Source organism: Dendrobates tinctorius, unplaced genomic scaffold (genome assembly GCF_039654945.1).
Source record: "Dendrobates tinctorius isolate UK_male_01 unplaced genomic scaffold, ASM3965494v1 ptg000090l, whole genome shotgun sequence".
Taxonomy (NCBI): domain Eukaryota; kingdom Metazoa; phylum Chordata; class Amphibia; order Anura; family Dendrobatidae; genus Dendrobates; species Dendrobates tinctorius.
This window is the reverse complement of record NW_027361758.1, coordinates 1,783,145-1,808,578: the sequence shown is the minus strand read 5'-3', so window position 1 is coordinate 1,808,578 and position 25,434 is coordinate 1,783,145. Positions and strand designations below refer to the sequence as shown.

At 47.1% G+C, this 25,434-nt stretch overlaps 1 protein-coding gene across 5 annotated transcripts in view; it reads left to right on the top strand.

The window, feature by feature from the left end:
• KDM2B (lysine demethylase 2B) overlaps positions 1–25,434 on the top strand; it is a 289,300-nt gene that overhangs the window by 246,656 nt on the left and 17,210 nt on the right. For all 5 annotated transcript variants that reach the window (XM_073585982.1, XM_073585979.1, XM_073585978.1 and 2 more), the window contains 2 exons: positions 9,980–10,638; positions 11,588–11,751. In XM_073585982.1, the coding sequence (XP_073442083.1) occupies positions 9,980–10,638; positions 11,588–11,751 (823 nt within the window). The remainder of the gene's footprint in view (positions 1–9,979; positions 10,639–11,587; positions 11,752–25,434) is intronic.

The following is a 25,434-nucleotide window of genomic DNA, read 5'->3' as shown; positions in this document are numbered from 1 at the left end:
TTGGGAAAGGAGCAATTGTCGATCAAGCCACTCGGTGGGGCAGCACTTATTTAATGATTGAGCAATTGCTTGAACTAAAACCGTTTCTTATAGATATGATGAACCCTCAGGTAACCCTAAATTAAGGTCAATGGACACAGGTGGCTGAATTGAAGGAATTGCTTATTCACCCATTTACTGTGACTAAAAAATTACAAGCTGAGGGTTTAACTCCTGGCATTTTCATAAGGGAGTGGAAGAACTTGCTATTATTTTTTTTTTTTTTTTTTTTTTTAAATTCGTTTATTGAACCATAAACAAGTGTACAGCATACATTCTGGTATATAATGTTAAGCATAATATAAAATACACATATATTTTACACGACATTAGAATGTACAGCAAAATGTAAATACCAGTTGCATACAAATAAAGCAAAACATAATGTAATTTAAAGGGAATCCGTCACCCTTTTTTTGAGATTCAATTGTGTGTCACATAAGGATTCTCTTAGTACTTTTGCTTCCCCCTGACCCAGCACCTTTCATGCATAAATACCTTTTTTATATCGGTTCAGATGTATGTAAGCTGCTGCTGTCTTGTCCGATGGGCGGGGCTTATTCAACTGCATAGAAGAAATGCATAGAGCAAGACAGGGAGGGGAGCAGGTGAATAAGCCCCGCCCAGCGGACCGGACAGCGGCAGTTAACATACATCTGAACCGATATAAACAAGGTATTTTATGCATGAAAGGTGCGGGGTCAGGGGGAAGCAAAAGTGCTAAAAGAATCCTTATGTGACACACAATTGAATGATATCATTATATGATATCCCAAAAAAGGGGTGACAGATTCCCTTTAAGTCACAATGGCCTTGTGTTATTATTCCAGTGATGAGATCTACCTGGCTTCTAAACCGTACCGTACCTACATCTACAAGAACAAAAACTATTCCGCAGCACTTCCACACAATTAGCTTTTTATTATGTGACATCTCCACTCTACAAAGTGAGGTGAGAGGAATTCCACCTCTCCTATATCTTTTCGAATTTACCTGGGCACCCTCTCTTCTGATATAACGTGCGTTCATATGGAATAATCGAGTTCACCAAACTGATCCAAGACCCGAGAGAGGGAGATGAACTCCCCATCCACCGCAATGCCAATACCTTTCGTGCCATAAACAGTGTCTCCCTTAGGAAAATCCCAACATATTGACCCCATGTCTCCTCATCCCACACTCCAAATAGACAGACCAGCGGCTCAAGGGGAACAGGAATTTGTACCAGCGATGTCAATAGTGATGTCACCTCCCTCCAATATTGTTCAACAATAGGACAACACCAGATCATATGGATAAAGTCTGCATCCATGAGTGACATCTCAAACATTCCGATGATTGGTATCGGCCCATCTTGAAGAGCCGAGTTGGAGTCAAATATGATTGATTTATAATATATAATTGTATCTTCCTGTTGTTAACAGATGGAGATACTTTGATGACTCTAGAATTTCTTCCCACTCCTCTCCCTGTGTATCTGGGATGAGCCTTTCCCACTTCTTCTTAACGGAGTCTATGGTGGATCCTGTCCCTACTGACAACATATATGTAATATATGTATATAGAGCAGAGATGAGACCCTGGGGCCCCTGTGATTTAAGGATCCCTATCAAGGGTAGAGATGAAATAACGTTATCTATACCTATACTTCTCATGTGCGATTGAAACGCTGATCTTAGCTGTAAATAACGAAAGAACTGAGACCTCGGGACACTGCGATTGACTTGTAGTTGTTCAAAAGAGATCAAAGTTCCATGCTCATACAGATCACCTATCGTAGAGACACTATACTGAGCCCAAAACTCAGCAGATGGATGTTCAAGTAACGCCGGAAGGCATCTCGGCCACAATATCCGCAAATCCAACTACCCTCTTAATCTGTTTCCATATTGATCGTGCCAGACGAAGCAGGGGCAGCAGTCGTGAGACATTTGTTTTCCTCATTTCCAAAAATCTCAACGGGCAACTAGTGTTTTTCAGAATTAGGTAGGTGACCGCCGGGCATCCACGTGCTTATGGCTTTGGCCTGCCCAGACAAATAATACAGAAAGAAATCAGGTAACGCCACCCCCCCCCCTCCCTTCTTGGGCCTCTGCAAAGTGGCTAGCTTAAGTTTGGGCCTAGTTTTCCCCCATACAAAAGAAGATGTGATCTGGGAATTCAAACTAGCGAAAAAGGATCTGGGCACCACTACAGCACTATGTTGAAGAAAGTAGCTAAGCTTGGGGAGTAATATTTTAATTAAATTAATACGTCCGGCCACAGACAGTGGAAGTTTACCCCAGATCGCGAATTTAACTTTAACCATCTTCTGCACCGGATATATATTAAGTTGCAAATCCAGTTTACTGTCTTTAGAAATATGGACACCCAGGTATTTAAAACTGGTTACAATGGGTAGCAGGGAGAGAGTCTCAAGTCGTGGCATTGGAGCACGGGAAAGAGGCATCAAAGCAGATTTCTCCCAATTTATATATGGCCAGAATATTTACCGAATTTATTTATAATAGTGATCACTCTTGTCAGGGTTTCCTCCTCTTTGTCCATAAATATCACCATATTGTCAGCATATAGGCTTATGGTATCTGTCCGACCCGCTCTCTATACCAGCAACATCAGGGGAAGATCTTATGCGAACTGCCAGTGCCTCAATAGCAAGAGCAAAAAGGGCCGGGGAAATGGGACACCCCTGATGGGCTCCCCTATGTAGTGAAAATGGCTCAGATATGGAATTATTTACGATGACCTGGGCCTTAGGCTTCATGTATAGAATACTGACCCATTTTTGGAATCTATCACCGAATCCATATCTCTGCAAACATGCACGGAGAAAAGGCCATTCAATAGAGTCAAAGGCTTTGGCCGCATCCAACGATGCCAATGCCCACTCATTGTCCGGAATCAGGGAGCTATATTGGACCACTGACTGGACTCGTCTAATATTGATAGAGGTGCTCTTACCAGGCATAAAGCCAGTTTGGTCAGGGTTTATGAGGTCCAATATCCCGAATTCAACCTGTTGGCCAAAATTTTTGTAAAAATCTTATAATCCACTTTTACCAAAGATATGGGCCGATAAGATCCACAATCCAAATGGTCTTTCCCCTCCTTTTTAAGAACTATTATATTAGCCTCTTAGAAGGATTCCGGCATGCATCCCACGAAACACCGTCAACAAAAGAGGCGCCAGTATCTCCTGGTATTTCCTATACAGTTCAACAGGGAATCCATCCGGCCCAGGGGCCTTCCCAGAGGCCATATCCTTTATGGCATCCTCGACCTCCTTCAGAGTAAACGCAGCATCCATAAAGGCCCGTTGGGAAGGACTCGGCGTGGGAAACTCTATGTCTGACAGATAATTTAGACACCCCAGGCCATCTACATCAGTCTTAGCGTTATACAATGAACTATAATAATCAGAAAAACATTTCAGTATTTCCTCAGTTGAGGAAACCAGAGTGCCATCCAAGTTGCGAACCTGTAGGATTGTGTTAGTTGTATTATGCTGTCGCACCAAATAAGCCAAAAATTTACTAGCCTGATTCCCCATTTCAAAATAAGATTGTCTAGTAAAAAATAGTTTACATTTAGTTTTAGTATCAATATATTGAGTATGTAACCTTTGAGCAGTCAGCCATTCTATCCTATTACTATTAGTTTGATCTGATATAGAGGCTGCCTCCGAGTCTTTCAGACGTCGCTCCATCTCGCCATCCTCCTCCGATGCCACCCATTTAATATAAGAGATAGTAGAGGATAAGCAACCCCTCAGATAAGCTTTAAGAGCGTCCCAAAATATATTAACATTTTGGGGTTCAGGGTGGGACGAGACGAAGCAACGTAACTGATGGATCGTTCTATCAGGGGATGTTATCAACTTCAGCCAAAAAGGGTTCAGCTTCCATGTTATCCTGTGGGTCGATGGGCCATATTTAAGTTTAAGAACAACCGGACTATGGTCTGAAATTCCCCTACTACCATGTTCAATATCATCCACCCACGGCACCAGACTGCTGGATCCAAAGATGTAGTCTATACGAGACAGAGAACGTTTAGTGGAGGAGTTGCAAGTATACTCCTTCGTCTCAGGATGGCGCATTCTCCATAGATCCAGCCACCCACTTCCCGCCATAAATTGTGACAACTGGGATGTAACCGGGGGGATGTCCCGCTCTGCACTCCATCGCCTAGTCTCAGTTTATCTAGATGATTATTCGTAACCAAATTAAAATCTCCCATACAAATGACGTGTGCATCTTGGTAATTCAGGGCGAAATGCCTTCTGGATAATTGAAATATTCGCTGGGGGAGGGTTGTAAATACACAGGATAACATATTTCTGAGAGTTTAATTAGCGCATGTACCAACACAAACCGTCCCTCAGGATCTTTCCGGGCCTCCCTGGTCTCCCACCGAACATCTTTATGTATTAATAATGAAACTCCCCTGGATTAGCTGGTGTGGAAAGCATGTATAAACCACTGTACCCATGGTTTTTGCACCCACCGAACCGTATCCCTGGTCAGGTGCGTCTCAACCAAAGCCACGATATGAGGGCTATATTGTCTAATTTGTGAGAATACCTTAATTTTCTTTCGGGGGGTTTTTATGCCCCTTACATTCCAGGTCATACAAATCAGCTCAGAACCCATTCCCGCCTATCTGGATATGTTGCATAGTGGTACCCAAAGAGAGTGCAGAGATATCACTTAGAGAACGAAGTCGGTATCGGCTGCGGCATTTACCTAAATAACTATAAAAACTAAAACCTTGAAAAAACAAAAAACAAAACAAGAACTTAGTGATATAGGAGCACAGTCTCACGCCCCCATCGAAAAATAAGGAAGGGGATACCATCACTGAACAGCGTCCGGTATTGTTGGTAACTGGATACTCGCTGAGAGAGCTCCAATTAGACCTGTAACTGAGAGGATCCAAATTAACAGCTGTTACATTAGGATTCCTTCGCAGGGGATCCCCCATGGGACCTCAGCCGCCTCCGCCGGATTCATGAAAAATACAGAGGTACCTCCGTGAACAACCTGGAGCCGAGCCGGATATATCATCGAGTACACAATGTTTCTGTCCCTGAGCCGTTTCTTGACCTCGATGAATTTTGCCCGTTGCTTCTGTAGTTCCATGGAAAAGTCCGGAAAGATGGAGATGACAGCATTATTGAACTTGATGGGACTTTTTAGTCGTGCAAGACGCAGAATGGTGTCTCTGTCCTTACAATTGAGCAGGCGTGCCAGGAAAGGCCGAGGCGGAGCCCCCGGAGGCAGGGGTTTTGTAGGGACCCTATGGGCTCTTTCAATAGCGAACACTGAGGAGAATTCATCTCCCAGGGATGTCTTAAGCCAGTCCTCCCGAAACTGCTCAGGATGCTGACTTCCGAGCGCTCAGGCAGACCAATGATACGGATATTATTCCGACGCATTCTATTTTCCAAGTCATCCGCTTTTTGCTTCCAAGCATTCATGGAGCCCGCCACCTTCGTCAATTTGGCCTCCATAGGTGTAACGGTATCCTCCACCTTGGACACCCTCTCCTCCACCTCTGTAATGCGCCCCTTCATGGCCTGTATATCGTGACGAAGTCTCCCCACCTCCGTGTAGACATCCTCGATTTTCTCTGTCAGGGATGTCCTGGTCAGAGAGAGAGCCTGCATCAATTGCTCAGACGCCTGTTTAAGGGTCAACTCCTCCTGCTCCGTCTCCTCCTCACCCCCGGAAGGGCGATTTTTGCGTTGAACTTGAGAGGAGGTATTCCTAAGAAGTTGTGCACTCTCGGAGGGATCGGGTCTGACAAACTTTTAGTTTTTCCTCCGCTCCCGTTCCCTTAAATCGACTCATGACTGATAACAATGGGATCCAGTGAGACAGCCAGAAATGTGTGCCACGGACAATTCCCACCTCAGAGGGCAATCACAACAGGGTTATTAATAGATATTTATAGTTCCAGCACAGACCGCAGATAGGAGGCCACATACAATTGTAAGCACTGTGCAGGAAAGTCTCTTGCGGCCAGGGGAGGGAGAGGAAGCCCCACAGAGACAGCAGCAGTGGGGGAGGGTGCTCAAAGCCTCCCTCGGTAATGACACCAGCTGGCGCAGTGTGGGGTTAACAGAGGGGGAAACACGCAGGACCCAATTTTTCAGGGCACTCACCGCGTGTCCCCTCTATCGGTCTGCCGGTGTCTTCACTGCCCGCGGTGCAGCGGTGTGGGTCAGCACCGCAGCTCCCAGCAGCAGAGCCGCGCGCCCAAGATGGCCGCCGCCTCGTGGAGGAGCAGGATCAGCCGCCCGCTTCGGTCTCCTCAGCCGCCCGCCCGCAGAAACCACCCCACGTCCTTCCGCAGGATACCGGGGGGTCCCCACTTCCAGGGGGTTCAGATCGCCACCAGTAGGTCACTCAAAAAGGGGTCCAGATGCCAGGATTAGTTCAGGATTTTCAGGAGCTCTCACAGCAGCGTCCTCTCCTGCTCGCTACATAGCCACGCTCCCTAAGAACTTGCTATTTTGCCTGTCCCAAAGAGGAGGTTTAATCGCAGATAGCATTTCTGTTCAATGAAACGGAGAGACACGGCTATTGAAAAATAAAATTTTTCTGGCAGCTGTTTGTGGACCCAAGTCATCGTATACTGCTTGATGATCAACAGCTTACTAAAGGAAAAGAAGCTCTGACTGAGGGAGCAGTTAGGATGAGTGGCCTACAGGAGGAGGACTGCCAGGCGCAAGAGGACTTTGGTCCTGACAGTGCTACTGCTGCCATATCTTCATCCTCATCAGATGAGGCGTTTTGACTTTGACAAGTATTTGAATGACATGGAGCAGGCAAAGCGTTGCTGCAAGGAAAAAGATTTCACTCCGTCTCCTATAGCAAGCAGATTGACCATATTTCAGCAAAATGTTTCACTTGCTCTCAAAGAAATAGAAAAATTCAACCGTTCATCAAAACTGACTGTGCATGAGGCAATTCCTTTATACCCGGACATTGTTAGAGATGTTGCCCATGTGGTTATGGCTTTGCCTCCAACCCAAGTTAGTGCAGAGAGGTTGTTCTCTAGCCTTAAAATTATTAGGTCAGATTTGAGGTTATCTATGAAGGAGGATCTGATGGAGGCAATTCTATTTCTTAGAACAAATTCATAGACTGCACAAATGATATTTAGTATGTTTTTGTTGAAAACTTTTTTTTTGCCACTTACATAGTTTATTACATAGTGTGTGATATATATATATATATATATATATATATATATATATAGTATATACTTTATGTAATCGATATTATAATGTATTACATACAATTTATTAGTTTTTTGTGTTCTAAAGTTGTGTTCCAATAAATATACTATGTTCTATCTAAATATCTTGATTATTGTATCATAAAAATGATTAAATGTCTGATGTTCACATTGTACTACAATAAATTTTTCACTTAAATACAGTTGTGGCCAAAAGTATTGACACCCCTGCAATTCTGTCAGATAATACTTAGTTTCTTCCTGGAAATGATTGCAAACACAAATTTTTTGGTATTATTATCTTGATTTAATTTGTCTTAAATGAAAAAACACAAAAAGAATTGTCCTAAAGCCAAATTGGATATAATTCCACACCAAACATAAAAAAGAGGGTGGACAAAAGTATTGGCACTGTTCGAAAAATCATGTGATGCTTCTCTAATTTGTGTAATTAACAGCACCTGTAACTTACCTGTGGCACCTAACAGGTGTTGGCAATAAGTAAATCACACTTGCAGCCAGTTGACATGGATTAAAGTTGACTCAACCTCTGTCCTGTGTCCTTGTGTGTACTACATTGAGCATGTAGAAAAGAAAGAAGACCAAAGAACTGTCTGAGGACTTGAGAAACCAAATTGTGAGGAAGCATGAGCAATCTCAAGGCTACAATTCCATCTCCAAAGACCTGAATGTTCCTGTGTCTACCGTGCGCAGTGTCATCAAGAAGTTTAAAGCCCATGGCACTGTGGCTAACCTCCCTAGATGTGGACGGAAAGAAAAATTGACAAGAGATTTCAACGCAAGATTGTGCGGATGTTGGATAAAGAACCTCGACTAACACCCAAACAAGTTCAAGCTGCCCTGCAGTCCGAGGGTACAACAGTGTCAACCCGTACTATCCGTCGGCATCTGAATGAAAAGGGACTGTATGGTAGGAGACCCAGGAAGACCCCACTTCTTACCCCAAGACATAAAAAAGCCAGGCTGGAGTTTGCCAAAACTTACCTGAAAAAGCCTAAAACATTTTGGATGAATGTTCTCTGGTCAGATGAGACAAAAGTAGAGCTTTTTGGGCAAAGGCATCAACATAGAGTTTACAGGAGAAAAAAAGAGGCATTCAAAGAAAAGAACACGGTACCTACAGTCAAACATGGCGGAGGTTCCCTGATGTTTTGGGGTTGCTTTGCTGCCTCTGGCACTGGACTGCTTGACCGTGTGCATGGCATTATGAAGTCTGAAGACTACCAACAAATTTTGCAGCATAATGTAGGGCCCAGTGTGAGAAAGCTGGGTCTCCCTCAGAGGTCATGGGTCTTCCAGCAGGACAATGACCCAAAACACACTTCAGAAAGCACTAGAAAATGGTTTGAGAGAAAGCACTGGAGACTTCTAAGGTGGCCAGCAATGAGTCCAGACCTGAATCCCATAGAACACCTGTGGAGAGATCTAAAAATGGCAGTTTGGAGAAGGCACCCTTCAAATATCAGGGACCTGGAGCAGTTTGCCAAAGAAGAATGGTCTAAAATTCCAGCAGAGCATTGTAAGAAACTCATTGATGGTTACCGGAAGCGGTTGGTCGCAGTTATTTTGGCTAAAGGTTGTGCAACCAAGTATTAGGCTGAGGGTGCCAATACTTTTGTCTGGCCCATTTTTGGAGTTTTGTGTGAAATGATCAATGTCTTGCTTTTTGCTTCATTCTCTTTTGTGTTTTTTCATTTAAGACAAATTAAATGAAGATAATAATACCAAAGAATTTTTGTTTGTAATCATTTTCAGGAAGAAACTGAGTATTATCTGACAGAATTGCAGGGGTGTCAATACTTTTGGCCACAACTGTATAAGCAATATATGTGGGAGTCGGAGTCGGTGTAAGGGAAATTGAGGAGTTGGAGTCGCAGGTTTGGCTTACCGACTCCACAGCCCTGATTACAACAATGGAGACCTCAATGAGGACGCATGAGAAACTTACATGTGCGATGTCCGAGCCGTGTTCCTCAAACCCCGAAGCGCATTTCGTCCACACTTCCTTGCACGAGTTATACAGCAGTCTGTCTCTACCCTAAAGGCCCTCCTCAAGTGCACCAAAATTACAATTTTTAAAAATAAGAAATGTTTCCATAGTAACACCACCCCCCCCCGATATTTTAAAAAATTCGCGTATATTAAGTTAGTGGTACATTCAAGTCAATATAACGTAGAATGTGTCACAACAAAGTTTCAGAATCACTTTGATATGTTGACTGATTCCAAAACTATTATATTGCCACATAAATTGACACATGTCAGATTTTTAAAAAACCTAATTTGATCAGAAAGGTGAATACTGGCATTGGCGCAAAGATTTAGAATTTACAGGACAGATTTTACCTCAAGCATCAAATCAACCAGTCACTGAGGAAATCTCAACAGATGTTCAAGTACATCTAAATCTGATACGTGGTGTTTCAGTAGTGGTGACCCCCAACAAGTGCAAAGAAAAAGACAGTCTTGGTCCAGATTATCTATTCCAGCTATCAAGTGGCTGAAACGCTTCGGAACTCCATCATTACTGAGAGTGAAATATTGTCAAGTACTAAAAAATTGGCAAGTTGTAGGATTCACTGTTCTTGTTACATCTTTTGTAGTTAGTTTGTATAGTATTCACCATTTCTTCTGTTTCTCAATCTAAATAAAACTGTAATTTTTATGATTTCAGAAAAGACCTTGGAAAACACCCGAATCCCTCATGGTCAAGACATTAAGACGCATAAAACAAGAACCCGACGATGATTTACAAGAGGCAGTCCCAAAACCTAGAGAGAGTGACCAGTCAAGATCCAGCTCACCAACTGCTGGTCCTAGTACTGAAGGTCAAGAGCTTAAGGAAAAGAAAAAAAACCGAAGGAAAAGGAAAGTTTTCAACAAAGAATTGAGTAAAGAATTGAGCAAGGAACTGAACCAAGAGATACAAAAAACCGAGAACAGCTTGGCTAATGAGAACCATCATCCCATCAAATCTGAACCAGAGAGTGAGGGCGAGGAGTCCAGAAAATGTATGAACAGTAATGGGGAGAGAATGCATCGTTTCCCTAAACTGAATGGGACACCAAAGGAGTACAGGCATCAGTCTTTACCAAGCCCAAGAAGCACACCAAGAGTTACACGCCCTCCTCCTTCTGTATCACCTCCCAAATGTATGCAGATGGAGCGCCATGTAATAAGACCTCCTCCAATCAGCCCTCCTCCAGATTCCCTCCCTCTGGAGAATGGTGCGACTCATGTGATGCAAAGAGAGGTCTGGATGGCCATCTTTAGCTACCTCAGCCACAGAGATTTGTGCATCTGCATGAGTGTCTGCAAAACTTGGAATAGATGGTAATCAAGTCTATTTTCTTGTGTTTTGTGACTTACTTCATCATTGTATTGTGCAGTGCATAGTTTAAAGGAGATCTCTGATGAGTCTGTCCTGTTCTAGGTGAGGGCAGCATAGTGTGGGGATAAGTCCGCTCTTCCATTGCAAGATGGCTAATAGTCTTAGTCTAATGATTTGGTACAGCCTCTGTAGAATAACTGTAATTGGATTATATAATTAGAGTTGTGTCTATTGTATATTGAGTTATTGATCTCCCAATCCTTCTAATATATATTCTATATTAGTGCAGTATACCAAATAGATTCTTCAACGTTCACCCAGCAGCAGTAGTTAAGTTAAACCAAGTCCAGCGCTTGGAGTCCCTAAGTAATTGTCCTACTAACGGCAGTATTCCTGTGACATGGTGTAGTAAGAAGTGTTCTAGCAGTGCATTATATTTGCATGTCAGTGCTGTGCCCTATTTCTAGTAAATCTATGCATATCAGCATTTATTCACTTCTGGTCTTGCGTTCTGCCTAGATATTTAAAGATTTGTTCCAAAAATAAATGGCTTTATTGAAACTGCTCTAAAATGTTTGTTTCCCAGATTAAGGACTTGTTCAAATATTGCGTTCTTTGGTGTTTTTTTTTTTCTAACTGGGTGTATTTATTTTGGGTCATGGTGCTGTGTTTTGGCAGCAGTGGCTTTGTTTGTTTGTTTCTTTATTTATCGTAAATTTTGTATTGTCCATTACCTTTTGGGGAGGGAAATGTTAACTTTTTTTTTGTTGATCTTCCTTGATACTGGGACCAACCTATTTGTTCCAGTTCTATGGTAATGATGTCCTTCTCAGAAGCTGTATGAGGGTAGTTGATATTGCCAACAGTTCTTGCTGATAGATATACCGTATCAATATCTCTTGTATGTTGAAAATTAACACTGCTACTTCTGATTTCCAATTTTTATGATAGGTGTTGTGATAAAAGACTGTGGACACATATCGATCAAAACCGTTGCAAATCCATCACTCCTCTTATGCTCAGTGGGATAATCAGAAGACAGCCAGTGTCCTTGGATTTAAGTTGGACTAATATATCGAAAAAACAGCTTAGCTGGCTCATGAACCGGCTCCCAGGTATTCAACCATCAATCTTGTAAACTGGCCAGATTACTATTTATTCTTAAGGTACTGTCACACTTAGCGATGTACCAGCGATCCCGACCAGCGATATGACGCGGTCAGGATCGATGGTACATCGCTAAGTGGTTGCTAGTGAGCTGCCACACAGGCAGATCTCACCAGCGACATTGCAGGGGTCGGGGGTCGCTACTTACCTGTCACACTAGGCGATCCTGCGTCCTCCCGCCCGGCTCCACGCGTTGCTCGTCGTCACAGCAGGAAGCGCCGCAGGAAGCTGACGACAAGAAACAGTCCTGAACGTTCTCGCGCGATCAGCGATTACCAGCGGGGGAGAGGGTTGTAGGTAAGTATCACACAGCGATATCGCTAGCAATATCGCTATAACGTCACAAGTTATAGCGATATTGCAAGCGATATCGCTTAGTGTGACAATACCTTTATTGACATTTTAGACTGGATGGAGCGGTCAGATTCCCTAAACTCACAGGAAGACCATCAGGACCGTTTCCTAAATCGTTTTTGTTTAAAGTATTTGCTGTAATCACTCGATCATGATACAAAAAAACCCCACAAAAAATTAGCTTGGTTTGAGTTGATACACATGCAGCATATAAATGAATGTTCACATTGGCCACAAAGCATACAAAACCTACAAAAGACAAAATGAGAAAAACCCTGCTTTAATTAAATAAATAAAAAGCAAAAGTGCATTTAAGTAATACAGAGTTCTTAGTAATACTCTATTTGATCAAATATAGCATAAAAGCCGTCCCACCATCGACAAGGTGACTGATTGGGGCGGTCCTGTCTAATATTAAAAACCTTACCATGTGTCAAAGTTGACGTCAGGGTGTGAATAAGGACAGACAAATGGACCGGGTCCCAACCAGTGGACACCACTCAGGGGAAGCTTTTAAATACAATTTCCAGCTCAGGAGAGGGAGGCCACACCCCAGCTTGCACAGAATACAAAAATACACAAAAAAACACAATCGATCATGATACAGTAGCTGAAGAAATTCCAACTTCACATTTCACTGTTAAGTCAAAAATTAATCTATTGTTGGTTATTGTGAATGACCGTTTGCTTGAAATTTTGAAAGACTGTCTGTCACAATCGGCCTTTATTTGTGACCCTGTGTGGTTCTACCTAACTGACCATACTTGTGGACCTTTGAGGTAGGGGTTCAGGTGTCACAGCTTTAATGTACACCATTACATAAGAGTACAATGTTGCACAAATGTTCAAGCACTTTTTTCCCAATTTACAAAGAACAGGACAGTGGTCCTTTCTTTATCGCCTTATTGGGGGACACAGAATACCATGGGTGTATGCTGCTGCTGCTAGGAGGCTGACACTATGCAAAACAAGAAAATTAGCTCCTCCCCGGCAGTATACACCCACCGACAGGCACTAGGCACCTCAGTTTGTGCTTAGTGTCTGTAGGAGGCGGACCGGGATCTTCCCAGATCCGCAATTAACCTTTCTTTCCTTTAGGTGTTCTTGTGGAACTTTTTAATTTTTTTTGTCTTTTGTTTTGCAGATTCAAGTCGGGAATCCCATATCAGGCGGCTGAGCGAGCAGTGTGGCTGATCCCACATCGCACCTCTCAGTACGCTGGCAGGACTTTTTCCATATCACCTTCTGGTGCTATGGGATGTGGACAGGTAGCTGGTCCTTGCCAAATCCCCCTCCTCATCCCTCTCTCGGGACAGGGCTGAGAGGAAGACGGCGATCGCAAGTTTTTCCTCGCCATCAAGAGGTTAATGCCGTCTTCTGCAGGGTCCGGGTACAGAGGACAGCGGCTTACCACTACCCTTGTGAGAGGCCCCTGTGGTCATCCTCTTCAGGGACGTCAGGTAAGTGCCTGTACGATCCCTCCAGCCCGCAGCATTACCAAGAGGCACATCGGTGGAAAACTGAACAGTCGAACACATCAGGCTGTTTGAATCTCCCGCCCCTCTCCCTGCCTGACGGGCGCCGCTCTCTAGCCGCGCGCCTCTCCACTTAGCTTAAGGGGCTGAATACAGGGTTTCTCTCCCCGTTTTCACAGCTGGGCAGTATTCTCTATTCTGCGCGCACACTTCTCCTCACAGGCGATTCCATCACGGGGCTGCGGGACTTCCACTTTCGCTTTCAGCTTCCGCTCTCAGCGCGCCTCCTCCTCTTTCTGAGCGCGCTGTCCTCGCGCCTTTTTTAGCCCATCACAGGGCTCCTTTTTCTCTTCTGGTCTGTCAGCTCCAATTGCGGCTCAGCCGCTAAGCTCCGCCCACCGCTCACCTCATCAGGCATTTCCTGTTTTTTCGGTCCTGCCTTTCTGCGCTGCCTGGGGGACACTTCAGCGTTCCTGCTGCTCGCCGGAACTAGGTAGGCTCTGTCTATGCAGAAATATTAGCCCTCCTCCGCAGTTCTTCCCCAATTCCCGCGGCCATTCAGCGCAGTTTTCCTTATGCCCAACCCTGCAGGGGAACTCTGTTTCAGGCCCACCGCTACTCATTACGCCTGTGCGCGCTGTAAAAAGAAGTGGGCTTCGGGTCAGCCATCGCCTTTCTGCCCATCCTGCAGTCCTTCAGCTATGTCGGCCTCTCAGGAGCACACAGATTCCCGTGATGAGGGCACTTCTCCTCTCCCAGAATGGGCCGTAGCTATGTCTCAGTCGGTCTCCGATCTGACCAAAGTCTCGCAGTTCCTGGTCCTAGAACGTTTGCCTCAGCTATCTACAGCCACCGCTGCTCCGACCACCTCTCAAGGTGAGTCGTCCGCTCCTGACCGCGACCTTCAGAGGGACAGGCCGAGTAGGATGTCCAGGAAGCGTCTCCTATCGGGCTCGTCTTCCAGCTCGCTAGGCCCATCTGCTTCACCCAGATGTCCGTCTCCTTCAGTGGACGACCTTAGGTCAGATGATGATCCTCAATCAGGATCTAGTTCAGAAGCAGATGACATGTCTAAAACACGAAATATGGTCGATAGTCTTCTTTCAGCTATCTTCCAAACCCTGGAGATTAAGCAGGACAGGCCCCTTCCTCAGGACTGTTCTGTTCCATTTAAACGATCAAGGCCCCCACCCAAAACTTTTCCAAACCACAACGAGTTTGATACTACTCTAGCCAAACATTGGGAGCACCCTGAGCAACGCTTTTCAGGCCGCAGGTATTTAGATGTTCTGTACCCAATTGAGGCTGATTTGCTTTCTAAATGGACCAAAGCCCCTGAAATGGACCCTCCCGTTTCTCGCATAGCCTCTAAGACGGTTCTGTCCCTTCCAGACGGTGCATCGCTTAAGGATCCAACAGACAGACAGTTAGAATCTTTGGCGAAGTCTATCTATGAGGCCTCCGGCGCCTCCCTCTGCCCTATTTTCGCCTCCTCCTGGGTGGCTAAAGTCATTTCAGCTTGGGCTAAAATTCTTCGCAGGGGCATCTTAGCGGCTCCTCCCCAGGACGAGCTGGCAGATCTAGCAGATCAAATTAATCATGAGGGTAAATACCTTTTAGCCGCCTCCTTGGATGCGGCCGGTTGCGTAGCAAGGGCTAACAGCAATATAGTGGCTGTACGCCGAGTTCTTTGGTTAAAGTCATGGAACGCGGATACCACCTCAAAAAAGTCGCTCACCAGTCTGCCCTTCCATGGTTCTAGGCTCTTTGGGGCCAAGCTGGATCAAATAATTTCCGATGCCACTGGGGGTAAAAGTACTTCTCTCCCCCAGTCTCGACCAAGACGCCTTTTTAATAGAAAGGGTTTTCGGCCCTTTAGGCCTTTTCGTCCGTTCTCGTCCACAGAGAGATCTGTCCAGCAAGAGCGTCCTTCCGCATCTAGGGAGCGAGAGCGGAAGAAACCTTCTTACAAGCCCGCTCCCCGCTGGAGATCTAGAGGACAATACTGCAGATCCTCAGGTGCCCGTTCCGGTAGGTTTGCCTCCAAGTGACGGGGCACCCCCACCTGGAAGTTTTTCCAGGGTGGGAGGCAGACTTTCCTTTTTCATGGACGCTTGGCTGTCGGTTGTCGACGACACTTGGGTCAGGGAAATCATCGCATCCGGTTACAAGATCGAATTTTCGTCCTCTCCAGACAGGCGTTTTTTCCAGTCTCGACCTCCAAGACAACGGTCCCACATTCCAGGATTCTTTCAGGCCGTCTCCTCCCTTCTTTCCGCCGGAGTGATTGTTCCCGTTCCCTCAGACGAACGGTTTTCAGGGTTCTACTCAAATCTCTTCGTAGTCCCGAAGAAAGACGGCTCCCTGCGGCCAATCCTCGACCTCAAATTGCTCAATCGCCACGTGAAGATTCTTCATTTCAGAATGGAGTCTCTTCGATCGGTGATAGCCTCAATGGAGCCCGGAGAATTTCTCTGTTCTGTGGACATACGGGATGCCTATCTTCACATCCCTGTTTGCTTGCAGCATCAGAAATATCTCAGGTTTGCGATTCAGGAAAATCATTACCAGTTCACGGCTCTTCCCTTCGGCCTAGCCTCGGCCCCCCGTGTTTTCACGAAAGTGATGGCGACGGTCATGGCCATCCTTCGATCCAGAGGGATTCTCATCATCCCTTATCTGGACGATCTCTTAATCAAGGGCTCGTCCCGTCAAGACTGTCTCCTAAGTCTTCAGATAACCCTGGATACTCTCGACCGTCTGGGATGGTTAGTCAACAAAGAAAAGTCCGTTCTCAGCCCCACTCAGCGTCTGACCTTTTTAGGCATGGAGTTCGACACGAACCTGGCCCGGGTGTTTTTTCCGAGGGAAAAATTTGCGGCTCTGGTCAAAGGGATTCGAGCCCTCAAACGGCCAACGCCCATTCCCCTTCGATTCTGCATGAAAGTTCTGGGGAAGATGGTGGCTTCCTTGGAAGCAGTGCCCTTTGCACAGTTTCACCTTCATCCTCTTCAGCTGTCCCTCCTTTCAGTCTGGGACAAGACGACGAGGTCCTTGGACCGGCACATTCTCCTCCCTCTCAAAGTAAGGCAATCCCTCACTTGGTGGACGATGTCCTCATCAGTCCTCCAAGGGAGGTCCTTCCTCCAACTTCGGTGGCAAGTCATCACCACCGATGCCAGCCTTCTCGGTTGGGGAGCAGTTTTTCACCAGAGGATGGCTCAAGGACGCTGGAACCCACAGGAAGCTCTTCTTCCTATCAATCTGCTCGAGATCAGAGCGATCTTTCTGGCCCTTCTTCGCTGGCAACCCCTTCTCGTCGGCAAGCCGATCCGCATTCAGTCGGACAACGCCACGGCTGTGGCGTACATAAACCATCAGGGCGGCACGCGCAGCCACCAAGTCATGTCAGAAGTGGCCAGGATTCTGCGCTGGGCGGAACGTTACGTCCCAGCAATCTCCGCCGTTCACATTCCAGGGGTGGAAAACTGGGCTGCCGACTTTGAGTCGTCAAGGCCTAGCGTCAGGCGAATGGTCTCTCCATCCTTCAGTCTTCGATCAGATATGCAAGCGCTGGGGTTCTCCGGACGTCGACCTCATGGCATCTCGCTTGCGACGCCCTAGTAATTCCGTGGTCCCAGTTCCAACTCCCTTATCTTTTTCCACCTCTTGCCTTGATCCCAAGAGTGGTCAAAAAGATAAAATCGGAAGGCGTTCCAGTAATTCTTGTGGCTCCAGACTGGCCGAGACGGCCTTGGTATGCAGAACTGGTGAACATGCTCGCGGATGTTCCCTGGAAACTTCCAGACCATCCGGATCTTCTCTCACAAGGCCCCCTTTGCCACGAGAATTCTCGGTCTCTGAATTTAACGGCATGGCTGTTGAAGCCGCAATCCTAAAAAAATCAGGTTTTTCCAGCCAGGTGATTCAGACGATGATCAAAGCCAGGAAGCCAGCCTCTTCCCGCATTTACCACAGGTGTTGGAAGGCTTTTTTCCGTTGGTGCGACGATAAAAAAGTTTTTCCAATGGCTTTTTCCATTCCGTCCATACTGGGTTTTCTCCAATCTGGCTTAGATTCGGGTCTGTCTCTCAGTACCCTGAAGGGCCAGGTTTCTGCCTTGTCTATCCTCTTTCAAAGAGAGCTCGCTTCCTTACCGCAGGTTAAGACGTTCCTCCAAGGAGTCGCTCATGTGGCTCCTCCTCATCATTCACCAATAGAACCGTGGGATCTCAATCTCGTTCTGGGCGCTCTCCAAAAGGCGCCGTTTGAGCCCATCCAGGACATTCCTTTGTCACTTCTGTCATGGAAGGTAACCTTTTTGATTGCCATTACATCCATCAGAAGAGTTTGAGTTAGCGGCCTTGTCATGCCGTTCTCCTTATCTGGTGCTCCATCAGGATAAAGTCGTCCTCAGGCCCGTTCCTTCCGTCCTGCCAAAAGTGGTTTCCTCCTTTCACATCAACGAGGATATCGTTCTTCCATCGTTTTGTCCGGCTCCTTCTCACCCTCTTGAGAAGTCACTCCACAAGCTGGATGTTGTTAGAGCCTTGCGTGTCTACCTCGCTAGGACCGCTTCACTTCGTCAATCCGATTCATTGCTGGTCATCTCTGAAGGTCACAGGAAAGGGCTTCCGGCATCCAAATCCACGATCGCTCGCTGGATTCGTTCTACCATTCAGGAAGCATACCGACTTCAGGAAAAACTGCCCCCTCCGGGAGTGAGAGCTCACTCCACCCGGGCTGTGGCAGCTTCGTGGGCCGTTCGACACCAGGCTTCGGCTCTGCAACTTTGCAGGGCCGCGACCTGGTCGTCCTTGCACACATTTGCGAGGTTCTACAGGGTTCATACCCAGGCCTCGTCTGATGCAGTTGTTGGTAGGAAGGTTCTGCAGGCGGCGGTGGCGCACCGGCCGACCTAAGCCTTTACTGTTCTTTCGTTCCTTATTGCTGTTCCCGCCCTTGGGACTGCTTTGGAACGTCCCATGGTATTCTGTGTCCCCCAATAAGGCGATAAAGAAAGATGGATTTTTGGTTCTTACCGTAAAATCTCTTTCTTGGAGCCTTCATTGGGGGCACAGCACCCTCCCTGTCTACTTTGTACCGTGTTGGGTCTTTGAGTCCCTTGTTGGGTTGGTACATATGTTTAGAGTGTTCCGTTGCTTCTCCTACTGCTTTCTCACCAACTGAGGTGCCTAGTGCCTGTCGGTGGGTGTATACTGCCGGGGAGGAGCTAATTTTCTTGTTTTGCATAGTGTCAGCCTCCTAGCAGCAGCAGCAGCATACACCCATGGTATTCTGTGTCCCCCAATGAAGGCTCCAAGAAAGAGATTTTACGGTAAGAACCAAAAATCCATCTTTTGTTGGTGTGGATGGTCATGAAGAAGCACCACATCCACCCAGAGATACTGTTTTGTTTTGAAATATGTGAAAATGACTACATCTCGTAAATGGTTGATTTACTCGAATTGAATGCTAAGAACAGGGGTTCTAGTATACTTTGTATGTGGGGGTTTTGAGACCAAAATGAAGCTAAAATATAAAGTTTTTAACTTTCCTTCTGTGGTTAATTTTTGTATGTGCCATTTTTTATTTTTTCCTCCCTTCTTTCAAGAGCCATAACTTTATTATTTTTCCATTGACATAGCCATAAAAGAGGTATTGATTTTCTCCAGGATGAGTTGTAGTATTGAATGCAAACATTCGTTGTACTGCAAATGTACTGGGAAATGTGCAAAAAAATTCCAAATGCAGTGTAATGCTGAAAATGCAATTCCACCATTGTTTATGGGTTTTTGTTTTTACCATGTTCATTTTACGATTAAAACGACCTGGCCTCATGACTCTTCAGGTAACTCTGATTATGTTGTCAAACCTGTGTAGGTTATTTTTTTATTTTTTATTAAGGGAATGTTTCATCTAAATTTGTTTTTCTAACAATTGGAAAAAAAAAGCATTATCAAGCTCACTTTGACAGCAGTAAATATGGGTAGGTTCTACTCACATGTGTCCGATGCCACTCGTCCCTTCTCCTTTTGTGTGTTTGGATAAGGGAGGATGAAGTTTGGGATCACAGTGCAGCACCATTTTATTGCTGACTGCAATGTGATAGTGAGGTGTAGACAATTTTACTGAGGACTATTGTGCTCTTTACAGAGATCTGAGCAGTCAAATTATTGCAGTGCTTGGATCACAGTAATTACATGATGAGCTTACATTTGTTATTCCTGTGACCAGAGTGCCGCAATTACATGACTGTTTTGCTCAGATCACTGCAGTTACAGGTGAGCATAGGTCTGTGCACCAGCGGTGATTTCATTCAGCGGTGAGTACATGTCACTGGATGAAATTACTGACACACCTTGGTGCCCGGACCTTTGCCCACCATCAAATACTGTGACCTGTGTGCCGCAACGACATGACTTCTCTGCTCAGATTACAGCAGTTACAGGTGACAAAGAAATTGAAACCCAATGCAGGGCTACAATGAAATGAGGCCAGGCTTCCCCTATAACATGCCCAGTTCACAGCTGACACAGCGATTGCATAGGAGTTGTGTCTGTCACTGATGGTAGCGTCCTATGCCCTGTGGCTGCCGTATTTGTGGTGTGTAAATGTTGTGCTCTGACAGTTACACACCAGCAAATAAAAATGGCAGCCCCAGTGGCTCAGCTAAAAAGATATAAAAAAGACACCATTTCATTTTATACATATATAAATAGACTTTTTAACATGAAGTGAAAACATTTAAAATACATTTTGTGACACGTTACCTGTTAATTTAGTGGTGGAAAAAGTCAGAAATTTGTAAAAACTAAAAAAAAAATTTTCTTTATCGCTTCATTGGGGGACACAGGTTACCACGGGTGTATGCTGCTAGGAGGCTGACACTGTGCATAGCGAGAAAATTAGCTCCTCCCCGGCAGTATACACCCACCGACAGGCACCAAGTACCTCAGTTTGTGCTTAGTGGGAGGCGGACCGGGATCTCCCCAGATCCGCAGTTAACTATCCTTTTTTCCTTACAGGTTTTAGTTGTGTTGTTAATCTTTTCCATTTGTTTTCCAGATACAGCGTCGGGAAACAGGATGTAATTTCTCACCCTGCCTTCCCATATCAGGCGGCTGAGCGAGCAATGTAGTGTCGCCCACATCGCACCTCTCTGTACCGCAGGCAGGACCCTTTCCCTATCACCATTCGGGTGCTACAGGCTGATGTCAGGTGGCTGGTCCTAGCCAATTCCCCTCCTCACCCCTCTCCCGGGAGAGGGCTGAGAGGAAGACGGTGGTCACCGGCGGTGGACTTCCCTCTTCTAGCAAGGGGTTGACGCCGTCTTCTGCACTGCTCGGACGCAGTGCGGGTATAGAGGATCTTCCTTCCCAGCGGCCTTTCCCCTATTCGTGGGGCCCCTGTGGTCATCCTCTTCGCGTTCAAAAAGTGGGCGTCAGGTAAGTGGTCTGACTGCCCCCATCGGCCCCGTGCTCCTTCACATAGTAGCCATTGGCGCCGCTGTTAACTCCTCAATGCCCGCATACCTACTGTTATCGGCGGTGTCACGGACAGCAAGCCGGTCTCTGGGCGGTTTGGTACTTTCACTTTCGTTGGCGGGCAGCGTCATCCGCTCACGCGCTCCGCTCTGCGCGAGCTCTCTTCGCGCTTCTTTCTAGCCTATCACAGAGCTGCTTTCACTTTGCCGCTAAGCTCTGCCCACTCACGTGGCACACCCGTTAAGCTCCGCCCACTCACACGGTGCGGCCGCTAAGCTGCGCCCACCGTTCAGGTCCTTCTGCTGGAATCTCGCGTTCCTCTTTGCACATATGCCTGACCCTGCAAGGGCTCCCTATTCTAGGCCCACCGCTGCTCACTACGCCTGTGCGCGCTGTAAAAAGAAGTGGGCATCTGGTCAGTCACCTTTCTGCCCGTCCTGCAGTCCTTCTACTATGTCTGCCCCTTAGGAGCACACCGAACCCCGGGATGAGAGCTCCCCCCGCCCCCATAGTGGGCTGTTGCAATGTCTCAGTCGGTCGCGGACCTGACTAAAGTGTCTCAGTCCCTGGTCCAGGTCTTAGAACGATTACCTCAGCTATCTACAGCCACCTGTGCTCCGACCGCCTCTCACGGTGAGTCTTCTGTACCTGACCGCGACCTCCAGAGGGACAGACTGGGTAGGAGTTCCAGGAAGCGGGCCCTGTCGGGCTCTTCTTCCAGCTCACAAGGCCCTCCGCATCATCCAGGCTGCTCTCCTCGCCTCCGTCCCCTTCTTCAGAGGACGACATTGGGTCAAACGTAGACTCCCAGTCGGGGTCTGACTCAGATTCAGACCACATGTCCAAAGCACAGGACACGGTAGATAGTCTCATATCGGCGATTACCCAAACGCTCAAAATAAAGGAGGACAAGACGCCCCCACAAGAATGCTCTGTCCCCTTCAAACGAGCGAAACCATCGCCTTTCTGCCCATCCTGCAGTCCTTCAGCTATGTCGGCCTCTCAGGAGCACACAGATTCCCGTGATGAGGGCACTTCTCCTCTCCCAGAATGGGCCGTAGCTATGTCTCAGTCGGTCTCCGATCTGACCAAAGTCTCGCAGTTCCTGGTCCTAGAACGTTTGCCTCAGCTATCTACAGCCACCGCTGCTCCGACCACCTCTCAAGGTGAGTCGTCCGCTCCTGACCGCGACCTTCAGAGGGACAGGCCGAGTAGGATGTCCAGGAAGCGTCTCCTATCGGGCTCGTCTTCCAGCTCGCTAGGCCCATCTGCTTCACCCAGATGTCCGTCTCCTTCAGTGGACGACCTTAGGTCAGATGATGATCCTCAATCAGGATCTAGTTCAGAAGCAGATGACATGTCTAAAACACGAAATATGGTCGATAGTCTTCTTTCAGCTATCTTCCAAACCCTGGAGATTAAGCAGGACAGGCCCCTTCCTCAGGACTGTTCTGTTCCATTTAAACGATCAAGGCCCCCACCCAAAACTTTTCCAAACCACAACGAGTTTGATACTACTCTAGCCAAACATTGGGAGCACCCTGAGCAACGCTTTTCAGGCCGCAGGTATTTAGATGTTCTGTACCCAATTGAGGCTGATTTGCTTTCTAAATGGACCAAAGCCCCTGAAATGGACCCTCCCGTTTCTCGCATAGCCTCTAAGACGGTTCTGTCCCTTCCAGACGGTGCATCGCTTAAGGATCCAACAGACAGACAGTTAGAATCTTTGGCGAAGTCTATCTATGAGGCCTCCGGCGCCTCCCTCTGCCCTATTTTCGCCTCCTCCTGGGTGGCTAAAGTCATTTCAGCTTGGGCTAAAATTCTTCGCAGGGGCATCTTAGCGGCTCCTCCCCAGGACGAGCTGGCAGATCTAGCAGATCAAATTAATCATGAGGGTAAATACCTTTTAGCCGCCTCCTTGGATGCGGCCGGTTGCGTAGCAAGGGCTAACAGCAATATAGTGGCTGTACGCCGAGTTCTTTGGTTAAAGTCATGGAACGCGGATACCACCTCAAAAAAGTCGCTCACCAGTCTGCCCTTCCATGGTTCTAGGCTCTTTGGGGCCAAGCTGGATCAAATAATTTCCGATGCCACTGGGGGTAAAAGTACTTCTCTCCCCCAGTCTCGACCAAGACGCCTTTTTAATAGAAAGGGTTTTCGGCCCTTTAGGCCTTTTCGTCCGTTCTCGTCCACAGAGAGATCTGTCCAGCAAGAGCGTCCTTCCGCATCTAGGGAGCGAGAGCGGAAGAAACCTTCTTACAAGCCCGCTCCCCGCTGGAGATCTAGAGGACAATACTGCAGATCCTCAGGTGCCCGTTCCGGTAGGTTTGCCTCCAAGTGACGGGGCACCCCCACCTGGAAGTTTTTCCAGGGTGGGAGGCAGACTTTCCTTTTTCATGGACGCTTGGCTGTCGGTTGTCGACGACACTTGGGTCAGGGAAATCATCGCATCCGGTTACAAGATCGAATTTTCGTCCTCTCCAGACAGGCGTTTTTTCCAGTCTCGACCTCCAAGACAACGGTCCCACATTCCAGGATTCTTTCAGGCCGTCTCCTCCCTTCTTTCCGCCGGAGTGATTGTTCCCGTTCCCTCAGACGAACGGTTTTCAGGGTTCTACTCAAATCTCTTCGTAGTCCCGAAGAAAGACGGCTCCCTGCGGCCAATCCTCGACCTCAAATTGCTCAATCGCCACGTGAAGATTCTTCATTTCAGAATGGAGTCTCTTCGATCGGTGATAGCCTCAATGGAGCCCGGAGAATTTCTCTGTTCTGTGGACATACGGGATGCCTATCTTCACATCCCTGTTTGCTTGCAGCATCAGAAATATCTCAGGTTTGCGATTCAGGAAAATCATTACCAGTTCACGGCTCTTCCCTTCGGCCTAGCCTCGGCCCCCCGTGTTTTCACGAAAGTGATGGCGACGGTCATGGCCATCCTTCGATCCAGAGGGATTCTCATCATCCCTTATCTGGACGATCTCTTAATCAAGGGCTCGTCCCGTCAAGACTGTCTCCTAAGTCTTCAGATAACCCTGGATACTCTCGACCGTCTGGGATGGTTAGTCAACAAAGAAAAGTCCGTTCTCAGCCCCACTCAGCGTCTGACCTTTTTAGGCATGGAGTTCGACACGAACCTGGCCCGGGTGTTTTTTCCGAGGGAAAAATTTGCGGCTCTGGTCAAAGGGATTCGAGCCCTCAAACGGCCAACGCCCATTCCCCTTCGATTCTGCATGAAAGTTCTGGGGAAGATGGTGGCTTCCTTGGAAGCAGTGCCCTTTGCACAGTTTCACCTTCATCCTCTTCAGCTGTCCCTCCTTTCAGTCTGGGACAAGACGACGAGGTCCTTGGACCGGCACATTCTCCTCCCTCTCAAAGTAAGGCAATCCCTCACTTGGTGGACGATGTCCTCATCAGTCCTCCAAGGGAGGTCCTTCCTCCAACTTCGGTGGCAAGTCATCACCACCGATGCCAGCCTTCTCGGTTGGGGAGCAGTTTTTCACCAGAGGATGGCTCAAGGACGCTGGAACCCACAGGAAGCTCTTCTTCCTATCAATCTGCTCGAGATCAGAGCGATCTTTCTGGCCCTTCTTCGCTGGCAACCCCTTCTCGTCGGCAAGCCGATCCGCATTCAGTCGGACAACGCCACGGCTGTGGCGTACATAAACCATCAGGGCGGCACGCGCAGCCACCAAGTCATGTCAGAAGTGGCCAGGATTCTGCGCTGGGCGGAACGTTACGTCCCAGCAATCTCCGCCGTTCACATTCCAGGGGTGGAAAACTGGGCTGCCGACTTTGAGTCGTCAAGGCCTAGCGTCAGGCGAATGGTCTCTCCATCCTTCAGTCTTCGATCAGATATGCAAGCGCTGGGGTTCTCCGGACGTCGACCTCATGGCATCTCGCTTGCGACGCCCTAGTAATTCCGTGGTCCCAGTTCCAACTCCCTTATCTTTTTCCACCTCTTGCCTTGATCCCAAGAGTGGTCAAAAAGATAAAATCGGAAGGCGTTCCAGTAATTCTTGTGGCTCCAGACTGGCCGAGACGGCCTTGGTATGCAGAACTGGTGAACATGCTCGCGGATGTTCCCTGGAAACTTCCAGACCATCCGGATCTTCTCTCACAAGGCCCCCTTTGCCACGAGAATTCTCGGTCTCTGAATTTAACGGCATGGCTGTTGAAGCCGCAATCCTAAAAAAATCAGGTTTTTCCAGCCAGGTGATTCAGACGATGATCAAAGCCAGGAAGCCAGCCTCTTCCCGCATTTACCACAGGTGTTGGAAGGCTTTTTTCCGTTGGTGCGACGATAAAAAAGTTTTTC